This window comes from Eptesicus fuscus, chromosome 11 (genome assembly GCF_027574615.1).
Source record: "Eptesicus fuscus isolate TK198812 chromosome 11, DD_ASM_mEF_20220401, whole genome shotgun sequence".
Lineage (NCBI taxonomy): Eukaryota > Metazoa > Chordata > Mammalia > Chiroptera > Vespertilionidae > Eptesicus > Eptesicus fuscus.
Window position 1 is genome coordinate 50371539 of NC_072483.1, and position 11132 is coordinate 50382670.

At 53.8% G+C, this 11132-nt stretch overlaps 1 protein-coding gene across 1 annotated transcript; it reads left to right on the forward strand.

Moving 5' to 3' along the window:
* Positions 1–241: 241 nt before the first annotated feature.
* SP9 (Sp9 transcription factor) lies at positions 242–3848 on the forward strand. Its single transcript, XM_054723500.1, has 2 exons — positions 242–383; positions 1432–3848. The coding sequence occupies exons 1-2, from the start codon at positions 363–365 to the stop codon at positions 2863–2865; spliced, it is 1455 nt and encodes a 484-aa protein (XP_054579475.1). The 5' UTR covers positions 242–362; the 3' UTR covers positions 2866–3848.
* Positions 3849–11132: the final 7284 nt, after the last annotated feature.

Sequence of the window (11132 nt, forward strand, 5' to 3'; positions counted from 1 at the left end):
GTGAGTGTAAACGTTTAATTGCACTGTAATCTCCCCAGTCCCCAGCCCGCGACCCCCCTCCTCGCCAGGGGCCTTGACTGGCACGCGCCGGGAGCCCCGGCTCAGGCCCTTCGGCGCGTCTGATTGGCTGCGGGGCAGCTCCCGTCTGCGCTGCCTGCGCCCTCATTGGGCGAGAGGCGCAGCCAGCGGCACTTCAAAGCGGGTGCGCCTCGCACTTAGGCTGAGTTTAGCTGGCGGAAGCCTGGAGTCCGCTCGGCGCGAGCGCAGGGACGCGGGAGCTGCGCGGGACCTGAGCAGTTCTCCCCAGCTGCCGCCAGGCTCAGCCCCGCTCCCGGCCCCGCCGCGCAGCCAAGGGACCTGCTATGGCCACGTCTATCCTCGGGGTAAGTCCGAAGTGCGGCGACGCATTTGCTTGCTTTAACTGGAGTCATTTTTCCTTATGGCTTCTCCGGGCCCGCGGCTCGGGAGGCACTGTTGCTGCTGGACTGTAGCTTCAACTTCTTTCAGCACTTTCCACGTTGTAGGGACCGATTCTTTCCAAGTTATTGGCACCTAGGAAGTGCGTTGGTAAGAAAATGATTTGTTAAGCAAGTCATTTTAAATTTGGCTTTTCAGAAAACTTAAAGGTTTATTTTTCTTCCCCCTCGTGATGCATACCCCACACTCCCCCATCCCCCCCACCCCCCCACCCCTTGCTTCGGAGATTGTTGCAATTATGCGACAGTGGTGTTTCCAGAAAACAGCCTTAATCGGTTTGCAGTTCCTGTAGTCACGTTAACAAACATTGACACTTCTGTGGCTCCCCGGTTCGCTTGTGACTCAGATCCATCGCTGGGTTGCTTCTCCATGGATTCTTGTTTTCATAATCGGGTTTTGGGGGGTGACTAGACCTTTAAAACATTTTCTACTAAAAAAAGAAAAGAACCAAGTAGTAGCAACCCTTGGAGGAGTGCCCCAAGTTTCCCCCGCCCCTGGGCCACTGTTTCCGCCGCCTCTGCCCTCACCCGGAGATTGCTGTGGTTGTGTTTACCCCGGTGCTTCACCCCTAAGGGCGGTTTGGGGGCATCCTTGAAGGAACGGGCTTACGGCCCGCGGCAGGAGGGCAACGCGAATCTGATTCTGGGCAGGGGTTGTAGCGACCGAGGCGGGGAGCACCGAGACCACTTTGATTTGTAGCCCCACCGAAAAGCAACTTTCCAGCTCCGGGCCCTCGCCCTTGCGATCGCCGGTGTCCCGCGCGGGGCGCGGCGCATCCTCGTTGAGCGCGAGGGGAGGAGGCACGAGCCGGGGAGCCACGACCCCCCCCCCCCCCCCTCCTCCGCCCCGGGACCCGCCGCGGGGCGACGAGACTGCTCACGGGGTGCACTTTGTGTCTTCCTCCCACTTCTTCTTGCCCTCCTCCTTGCTCCCTCCCCCCAACCCCCACTTTAGGAAGAGCCGCGCTTCGGAACGACCCCGTTGGCCATGCTGGCGGCGACCTGCAACAAGATCGGGAACACGAGCCCGCTGACGACGCTGCCGGAGTCGAGCGCCTTCGCCAAGGGCGGCTTCCACCCCTGGAAGCGCTCCTCGTCCAGCTGCAACCTCGGCTCCAGCCTCTCGGGCTTCGCCGTGGCCACCGGCGGCCGCGGCTCGGGCGGCCTGGCGGGCGGCTCGGGCGCCGCCAACAGCGCCTTCTGCCTGGCCTCCACGTCCCCCACGTCGTCCGCCTTCAGCAGCGATTACGGCGGCCTCTTTTCCAACTCGGCGGCGGCCGCGGCGGCTGCAGCCGGGGTGTCCCCGCAGGAGGCAGGAGGCCAGTCGGCCTTCATCTCCAAGGTGCACACCACAGCGGCCGACGGCCTGTACCCGCGCGTGGGCATGGCGCACCCGTACGAGTCGTGGTACAAGTCAGGCTTCCACTCGACGCTGGCGGCGGGCGAGGTGACCAACGGCGCGGCGTCGTCGTGGTGGGACGTGCACAGCAGCCCGGGCTCGTGGCTGGAGGTGCAGAACCCCGCCGGGGGGCTCCAGAGCTCGCTGCACTCGGGCGCCCCCCAGGCCTCGCTGCACTCCCAGCTCGGCACCTACAACCCCGACTTCAGCTCGCTCACGCACTCGGCCTTCAGCTCCACCGGCCTCGGCTCCTCGGCCGCCGCCGCCTCGCACTTGCTCTCTACCAGCCAGCATCTGCTGGCCCAGGATGGCTTCAAGCCGGTGCTCCCCTCCTACTCGGACTCGAGCGCCGCGGTGGCCGCCGCCGCCGCCAGCGCCATGATCTCGGGGGCCGCGGCCGCCGCCGCCGGGGGGAGCTCGGCGCGCTCCGCCCGCCGCTACTCGGGCCGCGCCACCTGCGACTGCCCCAACTGCCAGGAGGCGGAGCGGCTGGGCCCGGCCGGCGCGAGCCTGCGGCGCAAGGGCCTGCACAGCTGCCACATCCCGGGCTGCGGCAAGGTGTACGGCAAGACGTCGCACCTGAAGGCGCACCTGCGCTGGCACACGGGCGAGCGGCCCTTCGTGTGCAACTGGCTCTTCTGCGGCAAGCGCTTCACGCGCTCGGACGAGCTGCAGCGGCACCTGCGGACTCACACGGGCGAGAAGCGCTTCGCCTGTCCGGTGTGCAACAAGCGCTTCATGCGCAGCGACCACCTGAGCAAACACATTAAGACGCACAACGGGGGCGGCGGGGGCAAAAAGGGCAGCGACAGTGACACAGACGCCAGCAACCTGGAGACGCCCCGCTCCGAGTCCCCCGACCTCATCCTGCACGACTCCGGTGTCAGTGCCGCCCGGGCGGCGGCGGCGGCGGCGGCGGCGGCGGCAGCGGCGGCGGCAGCGGCCTCGGCGGGAGGCAAGGAAGCCGCGTCTGGCCCCAGCGACTCCTAGAGATCTGGCGAGAGGCGCGTGCGAGCGGGGAGAGACGTCGAGAGCAAACGAGAGGTTCAGAGGGCGAGCGAGCGGGGGACAGATGGGCTGGGGCTCCGGTGACGCCCCCGGGCCGGCGCGAGGTGGAGCAGTAACCGGCTCCCCGGCCGCTCTTCGCCGGCCGCGCCAGGAGCTCCCCTTGGCTGTCGGAGCTCACACGGGAATCGAACGCGTGGTCCAGGAACAAAAGCAAACCATCCTCCGACACCAACACTACTTAAAAACTGCACACACAGACCTACACACACACACACCAGAGACTCACGACCCAAAGCACACACACCCGCACGCACACACACACACATGCACACCACACGCACAAACTTCTCGAGGGAAGAGCAATACACAGAAACGCTCCCTCCTCCACCGCCCACCCCCTCCACTACCCTTCTCTTTCCTTTTCTCCAAAAACAAGCCACCACCCTGCAAAGGAACTGTCAGAACATTTAAAAAGAAACAACGGGACCTAGAAAAACAGACCTTTTGTGTGGATTATATTATATATAAAATACTCCAAGTCCTGCTTGATATCTACTTACATTGAGACTTTTTTTTTTCCTAAAAAAGGAAGCATCATAAAAGGCTTAAGGTGAGAAATTAAACTGGAAGTCTAGGGGCAGCTCTGTATTTCATAACATCTGTATAAATAGGGTTCAAAAGATTATGTTCTCTTTTATTTTCTTGTAAATGTTCATTCGAATAGAGTTGTTTGGGGGTGTTTTTTTTTTTTGGGTGAATTCCTGAAATTCAGGGAGTTTTTTCTTTAATTTTCTGATGCACTTTGTGAAAGTCAGTATATATGTAAAAGATATTTAAAATGTTGAGTTATCATTTCACTCACAAACTCATAAGTTAAGGTCATCTAAAGAAATTAAATGCGTTTATCTGTATGAAGAAAATCCTGACATATTTTCATTTTGGTATTATTAAAGGACTCTGAACAATACACTTCCTTTTTAAAATCCTGTTCCTCCCTCAATAACCTTTATGTGGGTCGACATTTTTGGTTGGGAAAAAAAATTCCTTTAATGTTAGTTATAGGTAATGGAAGGTTCATGTAAGTTATAAAAGCCATAAACATCCGTTTTTGAGGAGTCAAAATTATTTATTTGTATATTAACAGCGTAAATTAAATTGGGTTATAAGAACGTGTAGTTGTATTACTTAATGAGAGAGTTCTCAAAAGGTGGCATTTTAAAACTCTGGAACACCTTAAAAAAAAAGGGGGGGTCTTTGGCAGTTTTAACTGGGGAGGTGCTTACACCTCCTGGAAGGGGTCAGGAAAAACACCCCCGGGTTTGTTTGTTTTTAAAAAGTGATTTAAAAACAATCTGAAAGGGAAAAGCTTTTAAAAATAAGTCTTCATTCCCAAGGCGCTCTATGCTGGGAGGCAACTCAAGGGAATAAATCGCTGGAGTCAATACTCCGGAAAAGACATTTCATGCCTAAATGAAAATCTTGTTAAATGTTATTAATTTTGACTTAGAGCACACAGCAGCCCCCTGTGCCTTGTATTCCCTTATTAGGGATTCATGTCTTATCAAATATCTAATTAATCTCCTAGACATCATTTGTTCTGGCCAACTTTATCTCAGCTGGTCCTCGGGGAAAACTCCAAATATTCTCCGTGACAAAGCTCCCTTGAAGATCTTTTTAATTGTCTAAATTAACTGCACCAAATTTGCATGTCAAACGGTAAAGGGCAACCTGAGATAAAATGTAAACGTTTTAAAAGCCCCCCAAACTAAGCACTTGATTTGATAACGAGGCTTTTTAATGTTATGGAAGACAACTGCTCCTTTCCTTTTCAAAGACGGCTGATCTATGCAAATAGTGAATTGGAAATGCCGAGGTCCCTGCGCCCGTCAAATGGCCCTCGCAGGTTATTTGAATATCAGTGGCGCTGCCTCTGAAAAGGTTCAAGGATGCTCTCTGACTTCTTTGTGATTACTCAGTGCGGCGTCTTATTCTGAAGAAAAAAACCTCAGGAATAATTAAAGGCTGGGACCAGGCCTGGGAACACATTCGGGACAGGAATCTCATTTAGACAGTCTCTTTCAAAATAAGGCACAGTTAAATTGACCAGAAGGCAATTATTGAAATGAAAATTATTTTCACTCTCTTTGTCTTCTGACCACCAACTTAACAGCCCAGTTTAAAAGAGAGGGAGAGGAGAGGGAGAGACGAGAAGAAAATTGGTAAATGAGATAATTTCACAATTCGAAAAAAAAAATGTTAATTTAGAAAATAAAATGCGTATTTACAGAGTAAAATATTTTCTAAAGGCTCCCCACACAATAGGCAACACAAGCAAAGTCAGCCCCAATGGGGGGGAAAATTTTTTTTTTATTACTGTCCATCTTGGGAGCTTGAATGAGGTTTTGATTTTTAGGGAAGAAAGAAATACATTATTGTTATTAACAGCAATGTGTTTTCTCGGAAGCTCTGCCCTGAGAAGCCAAGTAACCAAGTAGCGATAAAACACAGAGCAAAGGTCCTCAGAGGGGAGTTTGCAGCGTGAGGTTCGGGGGGCTTCCTCCCTTTCCCCCGTGCGGTCCCCGCAGCCTCGGGTGCCCCGCTCTTCTTCCTCGAGCTTTTCTTTTCTTCGGCTATTTTCTCTCCCAAATCAAACAGTTCCTGGCAGGGCCCTCCCTCCCCACCCACCGCGCGCCTTTTGGTTCAGGGCTGGTGTTCTCGAGAGGCTGGCAGGGGCGCGTTTGCCCTGGGGGTTTGGGGCCGAAGCTCTGGGAAGCCCAGAGGGTGCCCGGCCCCTTTGGGGGCGCGGGGCAGCGGCGCAGAGGTGAGGGTGCGGTGGGCTTTCCTGAGGAACGAGGGCGCCCGGGCGCCCGTCCCAGGCAGCTTTGTTTCCCGCGGATAATAAAAGCAGATCAAAGGGCCTGGCCATGCAGGTCCCGCCGGCCGTGCGGCTGGCTCCGCAGCCCAGTGATCAAGGCCTCTGCCTGCTCTCTCTGCCCCGCGGGTCAGCGCACGTCCATCACCGCGGCTCCCGGGAGCGACGGGCGGCGGCCGGGCCCGAGCGTCCAGCCAGACCAGCGCTCGCAGACCCTGAGCCCGGAGGGAGCGGGGCTCCTGCCCCGCGCGGAAACCGACAAGCGAAAACAGAGCCCCCCCCCCCCGCTCCTCCTCCTGAAGCCCCCCCCCCAAGCCCTAGGGGGCCCAGGGGGACGCGGGGAAACCTGGACCTGGGCGGGTGGAGACCCGCTGAGGCCGAGCACGTTGGAGAGATTGTGCACGGGAGGGGAGAGCTCCCGAGAGACTTAGGTCTTCACCTGACGGGGGCCAAGCCTCCCCAGGGCCCCCTCGGGACTCCAGGGTCCTGGGCTCCTCGAGCTCTGCGGCCCGGGAGGAGGGGGAGGCCGCGGCTGCGGGTCGGGCTCGGACAGGGCTGCTGCCTGGAGGCCGGTGTGGGGCGGGGGGCGCAGACCGGACCTCTGAGACCCACTCAGGTCCGGGCGAGGGGGAACGGGATTTCGTTTCAGCCGTTTTCTCCCAGCGTGTCCTGCTGGGTAGCTTCCTGCGCAGCAGAGGCACGGAGACCCAGCTTTCCCAGGCCCCGCGCCTACCCTAGTCCAATCTGTACCCTCCCCTGGCGTTTGCGCTGGCCTTCCTTTTCCCCCCTTGGAGTGAATGGGGGTCCTACCTGATGAGGAAAAAAGAAAAAAAAGGAGAAAAGAACGGTTTTTCTTTCCTCAGGGATGGAACACCACATTATTTTGACGAGATCAGATTGTGCACCTGAACGGCGTGTCTGGACATCCCGTCACATCGTTACAAGTCGTGTAAAATTGAATTTCTTTTTATTCAGATGGAAACTTTATTTATTTTAACTCTAATCTTATTTGCATCTATTATCTGTATTCACCAAGGCTCTCTCCCACAACAAAAATGCAGATGAAGTAAATCTTACATAAATCCCGCCCATTTGTGTAATTGGTATACTAAGTGTTTATTTTAAGTGAGAATAATTTAGCTACAAATTTTCTTAAGGAATAACATTCTTAACACATTAAAAAAACTGAAAACTCTGATTTGCTTTTTATGTTTGACAGTCGCTCTTGATTCCCTTAAGGAGCTTGGCGAGTGCGGCTCGCTGGCGCCATCTAGAGCTCCCGGCCGGGAAGGCCGCGCTGTCCTCCTCGCTCGCGGCTATTTGAGCGGGCAGACCGGCGTTTGCCGCCAGCTGCAACCACCCAGCGGAGCAAGAAAAGAAAAGCGAGTTTTTGTGTTGGAGGATGGGGTGAGGGTGCGGGTGGGGGAAGAGGAGAGCCCCGCAACTGGGGGAGGGGGGGGCACTGCTTAGCAATGGCCGGTTCACTGCTCCTAGAGAAGGAGGTCATTTCTGAAACATGTTAACTGAAAATCCAAACAAAGTAAACAAAATAACGAACGTCCTGCTTGGCCCTAGTCTTTGAATTGTTGCATTTAATATCCCTTTCAAGGCAACATCAGGGTCTTCCGACTCGGAGCTGAGCACGCTGGGTGCAGTCAGTGGCGACTTGGAGCCCGGGATGGGGACCGGGCGTGGGCACAGGCCCCCGTGCTCTCTGCCCAATGACCCCAGATCCGAGGGCTCTCGGTCCACGAGGCCCGCGCGCTCTATGCGGGCCTACCGGAACCAAGCTGATTAAACCAGGCAACCAGACCGTCCCACGTCCCCAGATCCCCCTTTGCAGGGAGGGAAGCGAGGGACTTACAAGCTTTCACCAGTCTGGGGCCGCGATGGCCCACTGAGCCTCCTGCCTCCTGGCGTCCTCCAGGCAGCGGTCCCGACTGAGCCGAGCGCGGGGGGCCTGCTGGGCAGACCCGGGCCCTAGGGGCGCGCAGGTCCAGCAGCCCCGAAACCCCTCGTCCCAGCCCCTCCCGAAGGGTCCTCGCTTCCTGCGGGCGCAAACTGACCCCCTTTGTTCCCACCTTTTCCCTTTGAAACTAAAATCTAAAATCTGATAACAGCCGGGGGCGTTGACCAATTTTCTCTCCTCTCTGAGCATCGCCCTCCCCCCGCCGCCCCTTCCCCTCCTCTTCCTAGTCCACTACCCCACCCCCCGTCTTCAGACGTTGTGCGTGGCTGCTGCTTCTTTCCTGCTCCCCCTCCCCACCACCCCGCGCGCTTATTGTATTTTAATCGCGAAAAGCTACACCTCCAAGTCTCGCGCCCGAGGCGGCCGAGGCTCCGTGGACTGCAGCAGCCCCGGGCTCCCCTATCTCACGCCCAGGAAACGCCAGCGTTTCCGAGAACTCACAGCCACCTTAGCAGCGGATAACTCGGCTGCATTTGTATTTGCTGTTTTAATACAAACCCCGCCGCACTGCCTATTTCAACGATGTGCTAATTACTACTTGGATAGCAGGGCGCAAAGTCCTTGTCCATTTCTCAGTACAAAGTAGGTTGCTAGAAAATTTGAAATTGCCTTTCAGCCTAAAGCTGCCTTACCTGAATGTCATAATTACAGTAATTATGTACATCCAAATTACATGCTAATTAAATTAGAATCAAATCGTTCTAAATCGAAATCAAATGAGGTAGTGAAGAATTAATCAATGACAACATAAATAGAGAGCTTCCTTCAGAGATATTTATTGTAACGATCCAAGGAGGAATTTGATCTGAAAAAGTCACCTGTTTATTTACTTTCAAATTGGTAATCAGTTATTATCCCTTCTCCATAATTTTTTACCGTTCAGTGTTATTTACCCCCCACCCTTTCTAGACTCAAGAGTTTATAGAAAATATGTACGAGGTAAATACTTACAGACATGCCTTCCCTATAGGTTACTGATATAAATATATACAGTGTGTTTGCAACTCCAGTTAAAGGGAAGGTTTCAGAATGTCCGTGGGTCCTGTTCCAGGGCCTGTTCTCAGGGATCCAGGAAAGAGAAGAACCCAAGTTTTTAGGTTTTCCAACACCCTTGCACTTTTTCTTTGGAAATTCATAACAGAGATTTTGCATTGTTTTGCAAACATCTATTTCGGGATAATTCATATGTAAAAGAAATGCAAAGTGATAGGTAGGGCGTCTCCCCCAGTCCGTCTTCTGCTTGCAGATTGCTGGCGAGAGGTGACGCCTTCCCTCTTGCTCCAGGAGCGAGATTAGCAGAGGCGTCCTAACGCGCCCTCTTCACCTGTGGAGCCCGAGCGACGCGAGAAATTCGCTCGATTCCCTGACTACCAAAGGCGCGTCCGCCCTGCGACCTGCGTGGAAGAAACGCGCCGGAGGCCAAGCGAGCTTAGGCGGGGGCTGGCAGGCCAGAGCGCGCGGCGGGCCGGGTGCGGTCCCCTGGGCGCAGCGCCTGTGGCCCGCGGCCCGGGTGGCCCGGGAATTTCTTCTGGGTCAGGCCACCGGCGTGGGGCGTGAGGGAACCGTTGCTGCGAGCTAAACCCTTACACGTTGCGGGTGGGGAATCCAGCGGCTGCCTTGCGCGTGGGGCGCATCTTTTAGAAGAATGCGCCCCTGGTTCTCAACCTTTCCATTTGGATTTGAGGTGTGTTCAGGTTTCCAACCTCGGTCTAGAAGGAAAGCAACGTCGTTCGAAGGGGTGGCACTGCCTCGGGGGATGGGATCACGCTAGCACCCACTGCAGCCCCTTTCTGGCTTCCTTTGGGTTCAGGGCGAGGCCCTTAGGAGCTCCGCTTTGGCCAGCGACCGAGCCCCTAGACCTCCACTTCTGCCCACCCCCTTGGGCCAAAGAGACTGGCTCACGGGCCGTTTGGGCCAGAATGTGTGTGTGTCTTTCCTTTACAGTAATGGCAGCTCCTGCGTTTCATCGGGCAGCTGGCTTCATTACTGCTGATACATTCTGAGGGTGGTGGTAAGTGTGGCATGGAGGGAGGAGGAAGAGAGAAGGCGATGAGTACCTGTTTCCTTTCTGTCAGCAGGACCAGGTCTTAGGGATCTCATCCGGAGAGCTCTCAGCTGTCATCGGATTTCCCAAATCTTAGAGTTGCAGATTGCTGGCGAGAGGTGACATTTACCTTTTTTTTTGGTCATCTTATTTGTTCCTCACAACTCTTTAAAAGGATTTCTCCTTTTTGACCCAATAAACAGTCTCAAGGCCTACAGTTAGTGCATACCTTTATCTCTTTTCAAGAAGTGGTAACTACCAAAGTTTCCTTTTCAGAAAACCTGAGATTTCTAAATATCCTTCAGCTACCGAAGTTGAAATGCAGCTTTCTTCCTGATCTTAGGCACAGGGTGCGGAGGATGCACCCTCCAACAGCTTCTGGGCCTAGTGGTCATTTGGTAAGGAGGTGAGTGAAATGGCTCAGGTGGATTTTGGAAATATTTGAGCGTCAATGCTAAAGCATGTTAAATGTCCGGTGATTAAAACCGGAAAACGCTGTGCTCCCAGCAGCGTGGACTGATCTGATTCACTATCAGCTAGCGGTCTCACGGAAGCACAGCAAGATACGTCTCTCCAAGCCTGTCAGATAAAAAAGCTTTTTTCAGATTAAAACTGTATGATTCAAAACAAGATCTCCATTTCCCATTGCAAGGTAAGCCGACCTGCCACTTTGCTGCAGCAAACTCTGCTTATTTTGGCACATTTATTAAACGAAATTATGACTAACCACATAACATTCAGATAAGTAAACAAGTCCTAACCTAGTAACCTGATCCATCCTGGCCATTTGTAAATCAACAGCACCTCCTACAGGAATTAATTTGCTAGTATTAAATTATGTTAAGTGTAAGGCCAGGGAAAAGGGGAGTGCCCCCCAAAATGTCTCCTGAGTCTGTCGGTGTGTTTCCAGGCCCCTGGACAAATGAGTGTTACCAGGCACCCCCATATTTCTTAAAAGAATTTTTCTGTTGAAAAGTAAGAATGATAAACATCATCAGACTTTTCCTGTGGTTCTTCTTTAAAAATGTCACTGTTGAGGACTCTTGTTCTTGAATATTCATTATATTTGAAGGATTCCTTTTTGGTTTATAGTATTAGGCGGCGCTCTACACATACAAGTAGACATCCTTTTTTAAAAAAAATGTATATTTTTATTGATTTCAGAGAGGGAGATAGAAACATCAATAATGAGAATCATTGATCGGCTGCCTCCTGCACACCCCCTACTGGAGATTGAGCCCGCAACCTGGGCACATGCCCCCGACAGGAATCGAACCTGGGACCCTTCAGTCTGCAGGCCGACGCTCTATCCATTGAGCCAAACCGGCCAGGGCAAGTAGACGTCCTTTTAATTATGAGTTTTA

What these genes read in the sequence shown, in the direction of transcription:
- SP9 (XM_054723500.1), top strand. Translation starts at nt 363, where the DNA reads ATGGCCACGTCTATCCTCGGG. An exon ending in TGGCCACGTCTATCCTCGGG is followed by an intron (nt 384 to 1,431) that starts GTAAGTCCGAAG and finishes CCCCCACTTTAG; the next exon opens with GAAGAGCCGCGCTTCGGAAC.